The sequence below is a fragment of the Liolophura sinensis genome, chromosome 6, assembly GCF_032854445.1.
Source record: "Liolophura sinensis isolate JHLJ2023 chromosome 6, CUHK_Ljap_v2, whole genome shotgun sequence".
Taxonomy (NCBI): Eukaryota; Metazoa; Mollusca; class Polyplacophora; order Chitonida; family Chitonidae; genus Liolophura; species Liolophura sinensis.
In genome coordinates, this window is record NC_088300.1 from 8,129,982 (window position 1) to 8,152,038 (window position 22,057).

The 22,057-nt window shown below is 40.1% G+C and overlaps 1 protein-coding gene across 1 annotated transcript; it reads right to left on the bottom strand.

The window, feature by feature from the left end:
- Window positions 1-3,494: 3,494 nt before the first annotated feature.
- LOC135468923 (uncharacterized) lies at window positions 3,495-18,128 on the bottom strand. The gene is made up of 3 exons (XM_064747415.1): window positions 17,476-18,128; window positions 13,708-13,933; window positions 3,495-4,545 (listed from the first exon to the last, which is right to left on the bottom strand). Exons 1-3 carry the CDS (start codon window positions 17,700-17,702, stop codon window positions 4,411-4,413), a joined length of 588 nt encoding a protein of 195 aa, XP_064603485.1. The 5' UTR covers window positions 17,703-18,128; the 3' UTR covers window positions 3,495-4,410.
- Window positions 18,129-22,057: the final 3,929 nt, after the last annotated feature.

Consider the following 22,057-nt stretch of genomic DNA (forward strand, 5'->3'; position numbering starts at 1 on the left):
TACCTATCAATCTAATTGTGTGCCTTCTACAAATCACCACGGAACATGGGCGTATGGAGGCGGACAGAGTAAGTCACGCTATGTAGGAAGTCATGTTTATTTGAACTCTGTTGGGATATGAATATCACCAGTGAGATTTACGTGTGTTGGGCAATGCAGCGATAACAAAAAGACATTTGGTTCGCCAGCTGGCCATACCAAGAGCAACCTACGCTCTCGCTGAGGGCGTTCTGGGTATTAGCAAAGGTTAATTAACTGGAAATATATGCAACGGCCCATTAGACCATGTCCATGGCAATTGCACATTTCCCGATCATTTAACACTTTTTATGATGAGAGTACATAGCATTAAGACACATAACAGCGCCTCAGAAATGTTTGTTCGATAAAAATATGTAAAGTATAGTATACAGAGAAAGTGCTCTAACTGCATCTTCCTTACAAGAATGCGGTCGTAGAGCATATCAATGTGTAGAGCTTGTTGTGTTGCTTGTCACTGGCAATTTTTTTTACATTTTACAGAGCTGAATATTCGCGTCAGTTTACAAGAAATAGACTTTAGTTATGCATACGACATATTTGTGTGGTAATATTAATCAGTCAAATCTTCATGATAAACGAGATGGTAATTAAATGCCTTATATTTCATGTCTGTCGGGAACGGATTATGCATGTAAATAAGGGCTATGTGTTGTCATTCAGTTGTCATTTCCACATCTGAAGTGTTTATATAATTAGATGTTACAATTTCGACAGAAGATGCCGCTACTTCAAAAAATCTGCAAAATATTACCAGAAGCAGAATTTTGCGGTAGTGTAGAAATTAGTAACCAATCATGCAGTAATGTCAACTGCTGGTGTAGTAATCTGTGCAGCCACTACGATAGCAAAAAGACAATAATATAACATATAGGATCGTCTGCCGAGTGGTCTTATGACAGGGTAACACAGGAAACGTTTTAACGAAAAACATTATGTGGAAGTGAATTAATGAACGTTTATGAAATTGTAATCAGGGAAGACAACTCTGACATCCTGTCGCCCTGGAGATGATATGACACATTGAAATGACATATTCATTCGGTGCCTTTGTCTGGTTTTTGATGGTCTTATGTAACTTTGACGCTATGTGTGAACATCCATGCGCAGACATCTCTGAGGGTTAAACAATGCCAAATGCCGTGTGCTGGAAACTCGTTGTGTCGGTGGGTAAATCAAGAGGGAGGAGTGCAGTTACGCAAAAAGAACACCGCCCGACAGTTACGCAAACAGAACACAGCCGACAGTTAAGCACACAGCCCACAGTTACGCAAACCGAACACAGCCGACTGTAACTATTGTTCGGAAGATTAAGAATTGAGTCAATACGAGGGGCCAAGAATAAGACATAAGCTAAGACATGGTGGTCTTCGTTTGGCTCTCTTGCATACATATGGTTATATAAGTTACACAAACTTATATCAACTTGATTACTGGCCTCATGGTTTACGAGAAACAGCATACAATACGAAATGCCTGAGTTGTTTTTTGCTCTAACAATGACACATTTACACCGCTTTATTCTGTTACACTTATGTCAGCTGAACAAGAATGCTTATATACAATAAAGAAGCAAAGAAGTTGGAAGTACTACGGTTTACACCTCGTATAGAGATCACCGCCGTCTTATAAGTAAAATGTTGTTAAGATTGGCGTTAAAACACATTCACGGTCTGTAGATAATAACAGTGAGGCATACATGTTCCAGCATAATGGGTTCTCACTGGGCAGTAGTACTGCATTTTGTGTGGGGACCCTGTGGTTTACCATAGAGACATACTGTATGGTGTCCTCGCTACGATTACGGTTGCTTTGTGCCATGAAGCGTTCAGGATATTTGTCCTCATTTACACCCACAAACGCATTATTTGCTAAATTTCTCAAAAATCTGTACTGTGCCATGTGTATTTTTCATCACACGAATCTTACCTTATTCGAACTGCAGGAGAAGAACCTTCAGCATCACTGGCATTATAGACTGATGTTTAGCTGTCTCTTTCTCCCGGAAAAAGTACCAATATACTTATTTTATGCGTATTTTTCTCTGACATTATTTTTGAAAACCATGCGATTTTTTGTAATCGTTATCAACTTTTCATTCAATGGGATGTGAACGACATGTGAATCCATAATGGCAAATTAATACATGACAATAAAGAGATCAGTATTCATAGAGCGGGTTCTCAATACATCCTAACCTAAGGATGGTTGTGGGTGTCCCCCGGGCTGTGCACGGTTTCCTCCCACCATAATGCTGGCCGCTGTCGTATAAGTGAAATATTCTTGACTACAGCGTAAAACACCAATCAATTAAATAAATAAATCAATACATCTGATATCAATTTGTAAGTTAAATGGAAGTTAAGTGACAATTTAATGGGATTATAAAACAACCCAGTCCAGAAAACTCCTTTCTGTCGCCAACAAAGACGTCTAAAACTTTATGCTCTTCTGTTCTTTCTTGTAGTACGTCTTTTCGGTATGACGTATGTGTTCATGGAAGATTTAGGAAGTACACAACCACTGCAACGTTACAAAACCACGTGTTCTTAATGCGCTTTGAATTCCTTTCGTCGTGTGTCAGGCTCTCCCATTGCCATTACCTCAGCATTCTAATAGCCTCAGTATTTTGATAACCTCTGTACTCTGATAACCTCAATATTCTGATAACCTCAGTATTGTGATATCCTCAGTACTTTGATGATCTCAGTACTCATTTGATAACCACAGTAACCTTATAAGCTCAGTATTGATGAACGTAGTATTGTGATAGCCTCAATACTCTGAAAACCACAGTACTCTGATAACCGCAGTACTCCGATAACCTCTAATAACGTAGACAAGAAAAAGTATGCAATTCTGCAACGACGGTCAAGAAAGGGTATCGTATTATACCACAACAGTCAAGAAAAGGTATTCCATTATACTACAATGGTCAAGTAAATGTGTCCCATTATACCACGATGGTCAGGAAAAGGTATCCCATTATACCACGATGGTCAGGAAAAGGTATCCCATTATACCACGATGGTCAGGAAAAGGTGTCCCATTACAGCACGACGGACAACCGTCGAGGAACAAAATCTTTCTCTTTTGACATCATGGCGACTGGGTGTGAGATAACAAAAGTGATATCCTCCCACCATAATACCGTCGTAGAAGTGAAATATTCTTGAATACGGAGTAAAACCACCAATCAAATTAAATATAACTGAGTGAAATACCCCTTATATCCTCATCCTTCACCCTCATATAGATAATAAATAATAATACTTGACTTTACAAAATATGTTTCATATCGGATGTGTTAAGGGAGATCCGTAGAAAACGCTGGTTCCAGATATGTGCGCTTCATTTCTGACGTTTTATCGGGTGATTTGAATAAAACCTGTCATACATTATTTAATACTACATTGTAAACCAAATCACCACAGAGATAATATAATTGTCTTCTACATTTATTTTGCAACACCACTGCCGTGACCATTACCCCAGAGTAATAATCAAATGCCGTAATGTTCAACTTTATGTGTTCGTCTAAAAGAACGAAATGTCAGGCTGTCTGTTCACATATTCCCCGCGCGCAGTAATCTTGTAGAATCCGCAGAATAAAGGCGATTACACAGTGATTTGCGTTTTCCACCATTCCGTGCTTTTTTTGTCGACTCCTGCGGTATTTCTAGACTGACGTCCACAGGTTTGAAATCCCCTTCACCGCAAGCCCTTGGGATAACATTTAGGGCTAATACCATTGTCCGCAAATCGATCTCCAGAAGACCATGTAGATCTGCCGAGGCACATAACACAGTGTCCATGCACGACAATTCCCAATAAACGCAACAGAAAAAAGCACAGCTGATTTGACTTAACTACTTCTGTTTTCTAAAGGCAATCGTTGAGTTACATCATTACATTTACCAGTTTGATTACCCGCAAATCTGCTCGAGCGTATCGAAGTAGCTCAGATCTTCCCGATGCTAACCTTTTCCCTTTGCTAGACTGGTAGACGAAGTGTGCGATTTACAAACGTTTTACAATGTTTTATAGGGAAACAACAAAACGACAACGGAATTATACGCAACATTTAGCTCTTCGTGACACTCAGTATCGGTTTATGTGGACAAAACTGATCTAGCATACAACTGAGAACCATATATTGTTTTCCTATGCAATATAATGCGGAACGCGCGACAGTTCCTTGCATTCTTCGTGCTCTGTACCACTGTCACAATTCACCATGATACCCTGTCTGTAAGTCTTTTCCGGTTGCCCGAAACTTTTCGGCACGTTTTCGTGGAAATGTCAAAAGGCAGAATATCTGGTTATGGTTGTTTATAGCCTGTCCATTTGGTGGGCATCCATTTGAATCCGTCAGTAAAATAGCATGGCTTCCTTTATAATATAGGATATAAACTTAAACAAGTCTGACCATGCTGATTCCATTTCCGGTGTCCAACGATCCCCTAAGGCCGGAGCAATGGCGTAAATAAACTGAGGCCCTATAAGCTGAAAGTAGAAAGCAGAAAAAAGAGTATGAGGAATGAAGTAAATTATAACATGCCAGTAATGAGAGGTTGTCATGCAGACTGTGAGGGTGATCCAAAGCAATCAGCGGTATAAAAATATATTTGCCTAAGGTCGAAGCTTCGAGCGTCAACAAGACTGTACCGACCGTGATGGTGAACATTATTTTTAACATCTCTGATAAAACCAAATGAATATTTGCCCCTTTGCCGATCAATAATCTCTTCTTCGGGTCCTTCACACAAACGAAGGGTTACGGTGGCTGCATCATGCTCCGTCAGAAAACAAAAAAAGAACTATCATCTTCACCGGTTCGCTATAAGCTGTGGACTGTGAGGAGTTAAAGGGTCAGTCGTTAATTGCATTCCCTTTAAGTATTTTGTGCATGCTCATCGAGATTAGGAAATGAGGAGTAGTTGACGAGAAAGTGGTTAACGTGGTTAACTGAATATGAGCCGAATAGAAGCGAGCGACATTCCCAGGCTGAACCAAGCGCCTATTACCTAATATACGTCGGTCACTCCAACCTTTGAATTACTCATGCCATTGTTCGAACCATTCGAAAATAAAACCTATTATTATACAGCATGCCAAGTTTCATTTTAAAAGAGATTAAGAGATTTTAGACGTTGTCCTCCATGTCTAAGGTAGAAAAATAGGCAACATAATGAATTGGATTAGTCTCAGAGAGCCCGCTGTTAAAGGGATAAGTTCCGCCTGTAACAAAAGCACCGTGTGCTCTTCTCATTCTGAAATAACAAACATTGTTAGTTCAACTTGATCCTCGCTTGTCCGAACAGAGATCCAGGTTCGGCTGGCAATTCTCTAGTATGGCAAAAGGAACCCAATAAACCCGATCGAAAATTAATACACTGATAGAAGCCAGACGTGCCGCTTGGCCTCTACATTGTATTACTGGTACATTGAAATGGGTTTTGGCAAAATCTCAAGAAAAAATCTGGCCCAAGTATAATTGTTATCAGTTCAGTCCGCAAACCCTACTGCTTTTGCGCGGCGAATCACTTCCGCTGGCTTGTGAAGGATTATGTTCTGTGGAGGTTATCACTGATTTCTACACACCAACTGCTTGTCGGGTAATTGGCGTAGGGATCCGTCAGCTAAAATCTGCCATCTTTATTGAAACTTGGGGTGCTCCGAGCGCATATACCTTCTCAGATCAACGAACAAGGAATACATTAGAGACATTCGAACCTGGAAAGTGCTACTATTATTAGGCTGGCTGTCACTGATATTGGAACTAGGAGTAAAACTACACGTCTGTTGGCGGTGATGGGAGGTATTTGTCCATGTAATACAATCAATATCTGCCGCACGGGCGCTGACTTCTGATTCTCAACGCGTTGTCGGACGCTCCATGGTGAACAGGAAGGATCGAACCTATCCAGCCTCAAAGCTTTCTTTGCATACCATTATCTTTTATTGTTGCCCCATAGAGTTTTTGTGTGCCGAAGCATAATTTACTCTCAATTATGACGACATAAACAGAACTTGATGATGGACATACTCGCAGAGGCAACTGCGTTCGTCAGAATAAATGTATATAGAAGCTAGAAAAAGCGCAACGTTTTCTGCTAGGGAACTGCACTTTCACATTCAACGACATAAACAATAGTTTTTGTCCTTAATGCTTTAATGGTGTTGTTTTCCTGGATCTCCCCGCGATAACTGTTCATATTTATCCCATTGTCTCATTTGTCGCGCACCTGTCAGAAGCACATAAAAGAAAGCAAAATTCCCGGATCTTTTTAGTTAAAACTCAAATGCTATATAACCATCTCCAGACATTTACGAGACAATTCGTTTAAATGGTTTTAAATCGTTGCCTGTCTGAGTGTGTCTGTCGCTGAGCACGTTTAGCATTGTGATTATTAAATGAAGTTAGCTTAGACTGCAAAAACTTTCTAAAACATATGTGATTATTAACCACACTTTAATTATGCTGTCATTCATATACACGTTTTTTCTTCAACCATTAACTTGAAGACTTTATAAATGAAGGAATTTAATCAAATAATTTGGACTGATTTCCTGTGAACATATGTTTATTATCTCTTTGTCTATTCCTCAAGTCACTTGCCATTACAACGCTTTTCCAACGACTAGTGGCTCTAAAGGTATTTCTGTAACTGAAACGATTTGCTCTACAAATCATCTAACCCTTAAACCTATCTTCTATACCTGGATTATGCTTTTGATCTATATACAGTACAAAGAAACGTGCAAACGAATGTGAAATAAAAAGGTAAGGTGTGTCGACAGTCAGGAAAAGTTCCGTTTTCTAAATTCCTCCATATAAAATCGAAGGACTGGACATTGTCAGTACATTTTTTACATCAGTAGGATGAAGATTATCGGGAAATTCCATTTATTTACAGAATATAATTTTGCGTTCTCAATAAAACGACTGATTTGGAAATTATCGGAACTGTTTCTTTCAATGAACAAATACCATACTTAGCCTGAAAGATTCTTTTGCCTGACCTGTAGATAACAAACAAAGATTTATACTTTCAAGAAAATCGCTAAATGAGCATTTCTAGATGGATTTACGCATTTTCCAAATCAACTGACCAGTGTGACAGTTTTCACAAAATTGACTTAGTCCGTTTCTTTGATCTACAATCAGCTGGTTTCATTAGAAAAAATATCAAACGCTGGGACTGAAATTAATATTTCCTGCCTTTCTGATGTTGTATGTTCCCTCTTACTGCTAATCAGCACTCATGACGGAATTCATGACGTAGTTTCTTTCTCAAAACTTATCAAGAATGAGCTTACCCTTGTGGATGCCTCCATTCGTCCATCCTTTCATGAATTTATCCAGCCATTTATTCCTGTACTTATATTGTTACCCAATGGAACATAAAACATCGATGATTTAGGTGGAAATTGACAAAATGCCCTGACACAATCGTTGAACGAAGTATTTCATTACAAAGCGTTCCATGTGTGTAATCTTCCCAGTAATCTTTTCTTTCTCCATAATTACCCACTATCCAACCCCTCCTCATCACCACACTAGCGCTCCAACTCCTCTTTTAGTCATAATTGATGTCCAAATCACTCGGATCGCTCAAGTCAACCAAATGATCGGTTTCTACAGATCTGAACTACGTTAAAATAGGATAAATATTGGCGTATTTGTAAAACCCAAATTTACATCTGTTGTTGAAAGAATATACATTTAAGACCTTTGACAAAGGTATCTTAGATTGTGATAATCGTGGAGATGCAAGAGGGATATGTTACGAAGGTAGTACATGTAAGGGTGTTGCTGATTGAAAGGCTTCAGTGTAAATGGACAGGGGCATACATACATGTAGTATAGTTTGAGTGTGTACTGGACATCATTATTGTATAACAAAGTATAGGACATTTTGCGCCTATGTCACCTTTGACAAATTGGAACTTTATAATTTGTAACCTAAATATCACGTTTTTGCAACTTTACTTTCAGCCTAAAAAGGTGCCTTTAATGATTAAGATTAGGCAAACATGCAAACTGTATTTACACTGTGGTTCATTTACGGAAAGAAACATACATTAGTAGTTCTTTATGTCCGGTAGAGCATTAGGGCCTGTAGAGCATTAGGCCCTGTAGACCATTAGGGCATGTACAGCAATGGGGCCTGTACAGCATTAGGGCCTGTACAGCATTAGGACATGTACAGCATTAGGGCTTGTACAGCATTAAGGCCTGTACAGCATTAGGACCTGTGCATCATTAGGACCTGTACAGCATTAGGGCCTGTCCAGTATTAGGACCTGTACAGCATCACGGTCTGTACAGCATTAGGGCCAGTGCATCATTAGGACCTATAAAGCATTAGGCTCTGTGCAGCATTAGGGCCTGTGCAGCATTAGGGCCTGTACAGCATTAGGGCTTGTGCAGTATTAGGACCTATATGGCATTAGAGCTTGTACAGCATTATCCTCCATGCTGCATTAGAGCCTGTACAGCATTAGGACATGTACAGCATTAGGGCTTGTACAGCATTAAGGCCTGTACAGCATTAGGACCTGTGCATCATTAGGACCTGTACAGCATTAGGGCCTGTCCAGTATTAGGACCTGTACAGCATCACGGTCTGTACAGCATTAGGGCCAGTGCATCATTAGGACCTATAAAGCATTAGGCTCTGTGCAGCATTAGGGCCTGTGCAGCATTAGGGCCTGTACAGCATTAGGGCTTGTGCAGCATTAGGACCTATATGGCATTAGAGCCTGTACAGCATTATCCTCCATGCTGCATTAGAGCCTGTACAGCATTAAGGCCTATCCAGTATTAGGCCCTGTACAACTTTAGAGCCTGTTAAAGTTTTAGGGCCTAGAACATCATAGCTTTGTTGCCAGGAGATAAACGGACATGGAATATTTAATTATATGAGTTATTAAAGGTAGCTATGTCCTCAGGGAAACTCGGCAGTAAATCTGCGGGCAACGAGTCAAAATGTTACCGCGCCAGAGTGGAACAATACACATGTCTGTACAAGAGGGTCTGCAGGGCAATGGGACAATGAAATGTCTATTCCATTCCGCTGATCAAAATGAACTGGTAATGATCACTGATAGATGATTGGAAAGAGAACGCTATAGTCTAGGATCCACGTCACAGCCAGAATCCTGTAGTCAATCTACATCCCAACTTCTGTTTGTTCCTATTCAATACAATGAATGAGTCATTGGTCCCTAGTCAAGCCCATTTGTTCTTTTTTTGTATATTAATCCCTGTTGTTTCCCTGTGTCCATCATGTTTTGTAGCATGGCAATAAAATGTGTTTCTTATTAGGAAATAGGAGAGCAACAAATTGAATGCTGAACTTTTTTTTTAATTAAGTCCCATTTACAGAATTCCAGATAATCTGAGCTATTTTATCATATTATAGGCTGCAATCAAGTGAGTTGAATAGCTGGATAAGTTGTGCAGACAAAAATGTTTTATGAATCGTCAACAAACAATTAATACTACAGACGCATATATATTAATAGCCAGAACAAATGCATGTAGACAAGTGCAAACATGATTTAGGATCGAAATATCCCTCACTTATGGTCGTTTCCTATCGCCCATTTTGACCCCACACACCTATGCCACCCCAATTATTTCTACACAGCATAAGGGTGTTCTCTGTTATTTTCCTTCCACTTTTGTATCTTTGTACCACCCCAACACAACCATTCCTTTCCCAATCCAACATCAACCCACGAAACCATTCCCTTGCTCCTTACAAACCAACGAAACCATCCCTTTGCTCCTTACAAACCCACGAAACCATCCCCTTGCTCCTTACAAACCCACGAAACCATCACCTTGCTCCTTACAAACCCACGAAACCATCCCCTTGTTCCTTACAAACCCACGAAACCATCACCTTGCTCCTTACAAACCCACGGATAATCACCAGTGGAGGCTTCAGGTTTAGAACTACATTGTGAGATTTTCACTTAATTTTTCTGTCGGCGTCATGCTGTGTTTGCCACGACAGTCCCAAATATCATCCCAACTGTAATCCAAAATAACAAACTTGCGAATGATAGTGGATTTTCACCTTGTTCTGTCTGGTATCCTCCCACCATAATGCTGGCTACCGTCTTAAAGGTGAAATATTCTTGAACATGGCCTAAATAACCCATCAAATAAATAAATCCAACATGATTCTTGAACAACCAGTTAAATCTGTTTCATGTAATGACTTTTATGGGCTCTTTTCTCCAAGGGTCCAAGTGCCCAAAGACAACAAGACTTAAGGTGATAACTGCAATTCAAGAAACTTTACCTACACGAATTGGTGACAAATGGGTTGTCTTCATGAATGTATGCAAAGGTAACGCAAATATTAAAGTACAACATACCTGACAATACTGAAAATCACATTGTCTTTTAAAAATAAACGTAGATGTAGAATTGTCAATATCGACGCATTATGTCTAGTAAAATGTGGACGACATGGAAATGTCGTGACATGAAATGGAAACATCGTTTAGACGAATAATGGGTGGATAAAACAACTTTTGATTTTATGATTATGTTCCTGATTACTGATAAAAAGATTACTGGGTAAGGTAGCCAAAAAAATGAACTGACATCCTTTTTCGTTTGATTGTACATCGTTACGCGAGGTATAACTCAACCCAAAACTCTCACAGACATTGCCTCATACAGTCAATCATGAATGAAATTTTAAATGACATTCTACCCGCTAGTTTTGTCAACATTGAACTCTGAGTAATCCGGAGTGACTTTCAAGACTGTCACCCACGCTTTTTGCTGCTTAAGCCCGCGTAACCCAAAGGTTTTATCTTTCTGGTCACAATGTAGCACATCATTTTCCCAGTTCCCCTGATTTCACGGATGATTCCCGTCAGACTTACAATCGGCGGCTGTATCAGTGGCACCACCAGTCCGATCACCAAATAACCATCATTTGAAATGTCTGACGGGAAATGGAAAGATGGGAGGGGGTATATAGGACTCCACAAATAGAGAGCTTTGATTGGCCGGACCCACTTAACTGTTAAAAGTTTCCTCTGCCTCCTAAGGGAAGGTTAGACCCCTTTGATCATGGCATTGCAACACGTGATTGTGCTTAACAGCGGTTTCTTGATCTAATATCAAGGGATTTATTTCGCCATGAACACAATTTACGGGCGATAACTGCTTATAGCGCCACCGTTGGCAATTTCCCAAGCACATCTGCTTCCATGACACGGAATAGACTTCACAGGGTGGCTAAAATACGACTTCCGTTTATGTACCAATCCGGGATATGTACCGGTGTGTTCAACAGTATCTCGTACATCGCTCGGCTGGTTCCTAACGAGACCAACTCGCGAGTCAAAAGCGCTTTTCACACTACGGCAATTCATGGGCATAATAAAACGCTTGTCTCAAAACCGCATCGCGTGAGATAAATGAATAAGGATTAGATTACGGAGTCCATGAATTTAAAATGCAGAAGGCAAACTATAGTAGACTGCGACTTTTTGGAATCACCGGAAGTGCTATTTTACTTGGTAATAAGTAATTATGCAGAAGAGGTTTGTGGTTTAATGATCATTATGTTTAAATACCATACGAATGGGTGGCTGAGTAATTAAGATGCTAGTGTTTCAATCACTGGGACCCGCGATGAGTTGATTCGGTGCAGAGATTACTCTAACCTTTGAATTATTACTAAATAAATGGTCAGACTCAAATTTGCTGCAAATAAGTAATTTGATCTACAACTTTCACCAATCTGCCGGTGAATATCTGTGTTTGACACATACAAAACTCAGCTACTTTTCTAATAAGTGAATAATAGTTAAATATAGGTGAAAATATAAAAGACCGAGACTATAGAATACTGTGGAGACAGCAGTGTGTAAGTCCAATTTGAATTTAGTCATTATTCAAAAACACCTATACATTTAGTGGTCATTTTGTGCCTGGATACAAGCAGCACCAAGATGCTCTACTCAACCGTGTAAAGCCAACACAATTGTTTAAAGCCTACACAACCGTTTACAGCCAACCCAGTTTTGAGCCTATACAATTGTTCACAACCTGAACTATGACATAGGTACCGTATAAGCGGTTGGTAAATGGGACCAACGAAAATAGTACATTGAGTTACGTTACTAGCATTATTACGACATCAATGGATGGGCTCTCTAACGTTAGCTGTTCCAAAATCCCACTGAACTGACGGCAATCCCTTTGTAAGACGAGGTAGCCAAAAGTACACGATCTATCAAACATTGCTGTGGACGATAATCTTATCTAAACGGTAATTTCTTGTGGTCACTCTCTTTTGTCTGAGGCAATCATCTGCCCTCTATTTATGATATTACGACGTAGAAACACGTCTGTGTAATGTGATGGCACATTTTTAATGTATGGTGACCCTACCCTTTAACCCTGAATATTTATTAAATCGGATTTTCCTCGCTTATGTTTATCTGTGTGACGTCTATTGCCACAGAAATAAAGTCATAGGTGCTGAATACTTTATATGACTCTACATACTAGACCGTTTTAAATGCCTTGACTTGCCATGCACACAGTGTCTTCAAATGGCCGTTTGAGCTACAAAAGGCTGTTACTTGGTCATTGTAGTGCACTAAGGTGGAAATAGAATAATTAAAACAAAATTAGGTTAAAATGAAGAGTCAGCTTAATCAGAGAAGGCTTTCTCGTTTCTGAAGATTCATGCAACAATTACTTAGGTCTGGTGGTTTAAACATTTACATCTCCAAGCTGAAACATAAGTCCCAAAATAAAATTGCAACACTTAAGGTCAAACGTAGTCAAATCTTTATACATAACAGTTAAAATAAAGGGTTATATAATAACATGTAATAAGGAAATTTAAGTTGGATCTTCACACTTTACCCTGCGACTAAGGGGATATTAGTTTGTCTGCACAATTAATGTCCCAAATTAGGAAATATTAGCCGTTATTTTCGAACGTAACGGTCGTCAGTAGTGGCCTATCCCCCTAATGTTGAATGCCTGAGTGTTGCGTCTGCACAAGGAGATGCGTATCGGAACTGGCAGACACACAAACTGTTCATTGGGGTCATAAAAACGATGGCCAGATGGCCCAGTGTGTGGCTGTATCTGTTAGAGACTGCTGAGAAGAACCACCAAAGTTTATCCGACGTGTTTCCATCTTTCCTCAATGCTGGGTGCTGAGGTGTGATAGGATAAACATAATTGAAGACAAGGGTAATTGAGCTATAAACAAAGAAGATCCCATTCAGCTCAAACCTCATAACCCGTGGAAGATAAACTTAGGAATTAGAGATCATCTGAGAAGTGTATGTTACACCATTGTATATGGGTAGTAAATAGTCGTAATTGAATTCTCGCAATGGCGAAAGAACTTTGTGATAAAAACTCCCCATGAGCGGCCTGAAAAACTTTCCGTTTTGTTCCGCGTAATCCCGTTACCCGTGTTCATCGAGTGAAAACGTCGATATAATCGGTAATGTTACTCTAACGGCCTGCCGCCGACAGTGTATCGGTTACGCTAAGACCGGGTTGGCTCGTTCCCGACTCGCAGTAAAGCCAATGGATTTAGCATTAAACCATGATCCGGTTAACTTTCAGCAAAAAGTCAAGAGGCTTGGAGTACTTACATCAATATAATCGACCTTAGCGCTGTACATAACGTGCCTGGCTCCTAATTCGTGTAACATCTCTTCGAGCTTTTTGGGCTCGTCAATCCGGGACAAGCACTTCTCGACAGTGCCCATAACCCTCAGAGCATGAGAGCGCAGCTGGGAGCTGTGAGAGAGATCTTCCTTTGACATTCCCTTGAATGGCATAAAAACGTCCTGGACGTCAGGGTGGGTCTCAAAGAGGCTGCAGAAAAGAACAAGACCAATATTTAACGTTCATGTTATGAGAAGACTCATCAGGCATATCGGCTGACTTTTCAAAGTACGCTGATTTTGGGCTATAGTATCCAGTTCTTCCACTTGACGTGGCTTAAATGGCCACTTGGGTATTGTTCAAACAATCCTGCACCAAAGTGAGAAAATATTGTCAGATGTTTCTTTGGAAGCAGAGCCGATCCACCCCGTGTTCTTCTTCGAACACCAGACAACTTTTTCATTATTAATTGATCTATGCTTTAAACCTGCACAAAATGCTACTGCTGTCAGGTTTTCTGTTAAAGGTTAACGGAATTGACGAGGACTTTGCTTTACAATGAGTCTAACATCTGACAATGGTCGAGTCAGCTAGTCACAGAGGTATCCAGCGTTTAGTCTAGTCCATTTGTCAACTGTCAAATAGAGATTATCAAAAATGGCGTTGTTAGAGTAGTTAGTAGACATAGAGTGCAGTATCAATTCCGGCGATGCCTCATTGGCGTCAGCTAAAACATGTTCCAGTGAATAATTATACGGTCGATTAAGACACCAGATGATGCTACACTTCCCAAAGGATGTCACTATAAAAGTCTTTTTTTCAGTTTCCCCGGGGCCTTGTTACATTCAGTATATCATTGATCATTTGTTATGGTAATCATAAAAATTTTGACTCATTTCAAAATTAGAGGAGTTGTTCTCACTTGTTCGTCTGCGGCTTGAAGTCAGATTGGGTTGTTAGATACCTGGCGACGGGCGGGAGTTTTCATCGGGCTCAACTAGATTTACTTTATTTACAAAAACCATGTAAGTTGATACAAGCGGTTTAATGCGTGTTTGAACATAAGATGACCACCCAGAGATGGATATCTTAGTGTTTACTAATAATATGCCTAATACTATACTGTTTTGAACTATTATAGTACTACATCCAAATTCTCCTGTGGCACTGTGCTACCGTTTAATTGCAACACAAATATGTACTATATTTCTCTGACAAATTTACAACGTAACGTTTTTCTAACCTCGTTTAGAAACAAATAAAAGGTTAGGAAGCTCGTACTTAATCCTCAAATAGGGGACCGCCGTCGTATAGGTGAGATATTTTTGAGCACGGCGCAAACGACCGATCAAATAAATAAATAAATAATCCTCAAGAACGTTTTGTGGGATCCGAGAATATTGCTGCGAATGGTAGATAATGGAACCAGTGGATTACCCATCGTTTAACGCCACACATCAACGCCATATCATCTGTCAGCTTCCAGGTTTCGATGAGTGATGAGAGTAAGTCACTGGGATAGTTCAATGCCTGCTTTTCTCTACATACAAACCTCACCTCCGTCACATATAAGGCTGTTAAACATCAGTCAGATAAATTGATTAATGTAGACATAAGTGAATCACAAATGATTGTGAATATCACGAGTTGAAAGTTGAAAACTGATTTTAGACTGTGCTTCTAGAACATCAAGTATTTTTTTCCTTGAACATTCCAAACCAATTTCTTTCGCATCAACCTACTTTCCTACTTCACTTTGCTTTTCAGTTTCCTAGGGATTTTGTGTTGAATTGGATTTGTGTTGGAAGTCGGATTAATATCTCTTAATCTGGCTATTGTTATATATATATATTTCGAGTTCCAAGTAAGTCCACACCCACGCAACATCTCTAAGATCACTCGTTTCAGTATTTTTGCATTCCAGTATTTTCCCATTCTTTGATGACAAGACTCACCTATTACTTACACTGTTGACGTGGATGTTCTTGTCAACAGTGCCATCTATCGTCTAATACCAGAACAATCAGAGCAGCATAAAATCATGTAGAAATCATCCATCTTGGTTCTGTGTATGAAGTAACAGTTAAATGCAATTCGTGTTTTCCCTGCTAACATTTTTACAAAAGAAATTTAGATGACAAATGGTGACAAACCCACGTGTGCAGTTGAGATGAAAGCAGCCAAGCCGTGGACATTTGTTACATGCCAGCTTTATCTCTATTACCCTGTTAAATTCTTTGCTATACTCATGATTGATTGCAGTCCTAGGGTTTAAAACTAATAAATAAAGAGAAATATTAATTGTACTACCCGCATACACGCTTATTTTGTGTAATTTTCCTTTCACAAAACAGCCTGAGTCAAAAGTAGAGTGGCAAAGCAGCTGTGAAATAGCGAACTTCCACAACCCATTACCATCACACATCAGTGGCATCTTAAATTGTGAATTTCTTTCGCCGACTGGTTGATTGATAGACGTTCATTGGAGAAGTTAGATCAACAGAGCAAAGTACTTGAATGTTGGAAGTATAAAGAACCCGGTCCACATTTCTGGAATGGTTAAAGCACTAACACTTTAGCTTACAAACAAGCTCCTGATTGATAAAACCTAGACAGAGATCCTAAAGCCTTCACGCTACCATCGACTTGACAAATTTACGAGTAAAGAAGGATAGATTTTGGCGTGGTGTGCATCGCTTTAGTTGAGTAAGTACATGGTTGATGATCGCTTGTCTTCATTCCTTGAGTGGTCAAGGGTGTGTCGGTCACTGGCCGGTTAAGCGATTAGATCTGGCTTGTTCAATAAAACTCAAATTATACCGCATCTAAGCGCTTTAAATAGCCTGACTAGTGGCATATTTCAACTGACATTCATGGATATCAAACTGGAATGGATGACAACTGGAGGATTCCTGTATTATTGATATAACGGGTGGGCCCTCTTAGAACAACTATATAGGGTCATTTCCAACTCGTGTTTTCCCTACTTGCCCCAAAACTCACTAGAACTGGCAGCCATTCTACAAACAATCGATTAGAGTTGAGACTCTCTAAGGAGACGTCGACTTATTTCAGCTTGGTCACGTTATAACCAATTACTGAGATGTGGAACTGACGCACTGTACAGCGCATACAAGTATGGTGGCTCACTGCTTCAAAGGCTGCCTTCTGGTCATGACAATTGATCAGAAAGGAGCGCAGACTCCCTCGTCTGGGAATCCTACAATACATATAATCCTCCGTCACTTAGGACTCCGAGGAGTCGGAGGATAAGTCTCAAGAAAAATAGCTATAGACATAAGGTCACTTCGTGCGTGTAATTATTTCAGCCATATCAGGCATTATGATTTTCTGAGGAGCTGTCGAATTGTTTCTTAAGGGGTCGATAGAAATAATGACAGGTAATTTCATAGATATAAAGCAAGAAAGACAAGTTTCACCTAACCTCCCATTGTGTAACCCGTCTATAAACGAATAACACATCTGGGTTTTTTTTTTTTTAAAGGTAAAGAAAACAACTCAAGGTTTAAGAACAAGAATGGTCATTGATCTGCCAATAAATGCCGTGCAAGTTTCTTTTACCATAAAGACTAATCTGCAGAGAAAGACATGGGCAGTTAGCGTTAGCAGTTGGCAGTTTTTCGGTTAACTTTTGCGAAACACTCAGAAAACTTGTCAGAACGACCGTCTTATTTCAATAAAAAGATTTGCCAGGGGGGAAAGGGTGGACAACTGCAGGAATCCATACTTACTTCATGAACATAACGACTCCCACCTTAGCGATATCTTCCTGTATAAACTGCCAACTTTCCAAAACTACTTTTTTCTGTTCTTCGGTAAACACCGGGGGATCCGCCGCTGGCCGTCGTTGCTGATGGTTAACGTTATCGTCTTCTGTTTGGGAATTTTGAACAAGATAATTCTTCCTCGTCTTCGCAGAAACTTTCTGCTTATTTGCGGAAGAGAAGTGACATCCCATGGTTATATAGCATTAGTATTGTGTCTCACATGTACAGATGTTGCACGCACTCACGTATTCCTGAAAAACTGGCGATGCTGTAAGAGCAAACATAAATCCGAGCTGTTCAATACCCAATCCATCGAGCTGACTGATCACTAGGCTCGTCAATGTACATTTTATACCAGATATTCCCAGGCATGCCCAATGCTTTCTGCTTCGCTCTTGTTTTGGTTGGGGAAAAATTGACGAATGATAATGTAGAATGTCTCAGATCCCAGCGATGTGAAAAGAAGTCTTTTCCAGAGAGGAAACAGTTTTGCAACGGGAAAAAAATGGGTTGGCTGGTTATCCTTTTTAAGCCTTCACCCTTTGAATGACCGCTGACATACTAAGAAACTGGTTGGAGGGAAGTTTGGTAATATCCATTTAGAAAAGACTTCCTCTAGGCTGTCATCGTAATGTCAGTGAACACAGATAGGACTATCCCAGTGCGATGGCAAAACTAACATTTATCAGAAGGCGAGCCACTGCTGTGTATGTTTGCCCCGATGAGAAGGCTGGACTGACGCCGATGCGAATGGGACGAGATATGAGACTGTGCTATCCCTGAATCACGTCTTAAGGTTACCCAGCGAGGCTTTATCGAGGAAGCAGATCAAATATAATCCGCGCGGCCTGGCGAGTATACCTCTCGTTTTGGTCCGCAAAATGCTACAGTTTAGGTTTTATGGTCGATATGGCACATCTATAATCCGCTCGTGGTGCACAGATTGAATTGGAAGCGCTGTGAAAACGACTGAAGCCCTCGGCACACTTTTCGCACTACGTGCATCTCTTTATATATATACGTGGTAGTTCTTCGTCGTTAGCAACGTGCCGATAAGCCCAGAGAGGTTTATTATGTAGGGTTTCCGAACAGTCATAAAATAGTACTCCGGGAACTTGATACAGAAGGCTAGAAGGCATAGTTAATAAACACACTAGCTCGTCTTCCGTGTCTCCCATTTCTGACACTGTTAAAGGATATAGAGTGCCTGTCGTTGGTTTGTAATATGAACTAATTACGCCGGAAGAGATCGAATCCTACCTAGATACTCATGAAACCTTTTCCCACTGTATGAAATTAATAAAGGGACAAAACTCTGGATACACAGGGGTTACACAGGTCTTAAAAGCCGTAAATCGGCTTAAATGTTTCTCAAAAGAATTTCGGATAGCCTCTGTAGCCAGTTGTGATTCTTTCAAATTTTCCATTTATATCATTGGAACTGCCTTTCCAATATTTTGTTATCAACGTTTAAATTACATTTCTAATGAAAACTAAACTAGTCTAGTTAGATATAATAATGGGTCGCAAATTTATCATAGTTTCTTTACGTGCTAAATCAGAGAAGAAAAAAACCATTTTGGGTAAGTTAAGGTTGACGTCAGGTTTAATAACAGATTAAAAAATGCTGACATGAAACCAAAAGATCATTGTATTACACCTGATCCGTTCGGTCTGTATGTTACCTCGGAGCCATTCGGCCAATATGTTACACATGATCCCTCCGGCCTGTCTGTTATACCAGAGCCATCCGGCCTGTATGCTACACCCGATCCGTCCGGCCTGTATGTTACACCTGATCTGTCTGACCTATGTTTTACATCTGATCAGTCAGCAATGCATGTAACACACCATTTGTCCGGCCTGAATGTTACACATGATATGTCTGGCCTGCATGTTATACCGGATCATCCCGGCCTATACGTTACAGAGAATCTTCCAGGACTGCATGTTACATCTAATCTATGAGGCCTGTGTGTTACACCGGACATGCCCGGTATGTATGTCAAACAAGATTTTTCTGGCCTGTATGTTACACGATCAGCCTGGGCTTGATATGTTATACCAGATCTGACTGAGCTGTATGTAACCTCAGATCTCCCCGGCCTGTATGTTACATCGAATGTGCTCGGCTTGAATGTTATATCGGATCACCCCGACCCATACATCGCATGTTCTTGTGTGATTAATTATTAACATTGTCTAACGCCTTACTCAAGAATTTGTCACTTATACGAACGCTGTCAGTTTTATGGGCTCTGAAGAATGAAGTGCCCGCAGTAAACCACCGACCTTTGGCAAATTATACTGGCGAACTTTCCCATCTCTGGCGAAAAAGCAAAGAACCCAACACTACGCAAACGTCCCTATAAACATTTTTCTTCGCATATTATCACCAAGGCCCTTGTGTTCAACGTGAGCAGGGAAAACTACAGGTCATCTGTCCGAGGCCGGGATTGAACCGGTTCCTCGACTGAGATGTAGTTACACTGGCAGAAATACCGACATAAAAACTTGACGTTGTCTCTTCGTCGAGGTCAAAGAGGTTAAACGCGCATTTTTAACGTGTGATAAGTTATCTCATAAAGTGGATCACCGTGGCAGATCAAACCACACTTTAAAGCTTAATTCTGTCCCTTGTGGAAACTATCAAATTATAGAACTCCAATACATTGTGTTTGCTTTTACAAACAAAATCTATAGTCCTCGATTGCTCTCAACTGGTGTTGAACCAAGATACACTGTAATTTTACAGTGAAAAATGCTGGCAATTTTGTGACCAGTTCTTTTCACTTTAGATTTACAAGATGTGCTGTTTAATAGTTACACCAAAAATAGTAGCATATTTCCAAATATGCTATTGTAAATAATCAGTTAACTCCAATGTAAATTAACAAAATCTACATACCTACCGGGAGAACCAGTGTACATTTACAGCAAAGTTCACTGTTAATGGTCAGACCACTACAGTTTTACAGACAACGACTGGAGAAAAATTACACCACATACGTGCAGAATTGCCCTGGAAAATGGTGTAAAATATTTACAAAATGATTTAATGTAACAATAAACAGTTCTTCAGGCTGTAAATTTGCATTCAATTCTTACAGTGTTGCTTCATCAATGGCTTGATTTTGAAAATATTGTGTGACACTGCTTGTTTGAACTCGTTTCCTCTTGATTTATTTATTTATTTGATTGTTGTTTTACGCGGTACTCAAGAATATTTCACTTATACGACGGCGGCCAGCATTATGGTGGGTGGAAACCGGGCACAGCCCGGGGGGAAACCCACGACCATCCGCAGGTTGGTGGCAGACCTTCCCACTCGTTTCCTCTTGAAGATTCTTACATACATGTTCTACTAAGATATCAACCATCGCAAAAGAATTAAACAACCTGAAAGCAGCCACCTTGAAATACAATTGTCAGTGGACAAAGCAACAGTTTTTCAGCTTGAAAGCTCCCTGGATGAAGTTTTTAGCGGTCAATCAACACGAAGAATAAAGTAGATTTATCTTGTGTCAGAATTCACGGGCTTTTAGCTTAATGGCGTTAATGTGGTATATAGAGCAGCCTCAGGGTGGTGGTACTCATCATTCCATTAGATTGTGTCACTATTAGACAAGAGATCACAGATGATGTTAAAATAAAGGGTACTCGATACAGTGCCTGTTCACGCCAAAGCTATGATCTCTGTGCAATAGTACTGTGAAGTTAAGGTCATGCATTATGTATTGATTGCGGCAAAGGTTTGTAGCAAGTTGTTGACACGTGCAGCATATCGGTTTTCCATTGAACGATCGTTACAATAATTCCACAAATTGTCGCAAACATAGGCCAGAATAAAGGTTCTGTATACCATGACATAGTCACAGTCGTAGCCATGACACTACAACATTTCGCTAGGCCACAAAACGACGGCAGACTTCACGTCAAAAAATCCATCAGAAATGACTGCGAGACATTTTTGTTATGCGCGTACCCATGAAATTAGATCACACCTTGTGTTTTTAGGCCCTTGTGTTTTTCATATTTATGCTGAATATATGTGGGTTTTATCTTTACATTACATAATTTAACGTTCCCATAGTTACAATCATACAAACTGATGATAATATGTACATCAGAGTATACTGGGAGTATACTGGATCTATGCTTGACCACAGTCGTCCAGAAGTTCGGCTGTAGACGATAAAGGTGAGAAAGAATAATTGATATATTAGCCTAAAGTTATCAAATTAGGCGAAGACAGAAATTAGCTGACTTCTGTGGTGACAATCATATTCATGATATAGATTTCAGTTTTCTTTCGGCATAAAATGTCATGCTGGCACAAATGTAACAAAAGAATCGTGAACTAAAAGGGCAAACACCAAAGCTGCTGAAGAGTTTCCTCATATTCTGCTATACCGTGGGGCCACGCTGGAGGCTTAACACGTTTTGTTGTATAATTGGTGTAAAGGTGATTTCCCAACTGGATATGCGCTGTCACCAGAGCTGCTAACTTGAATTCTCACGAGGCGAACTGTGATCGGGTGGTGAT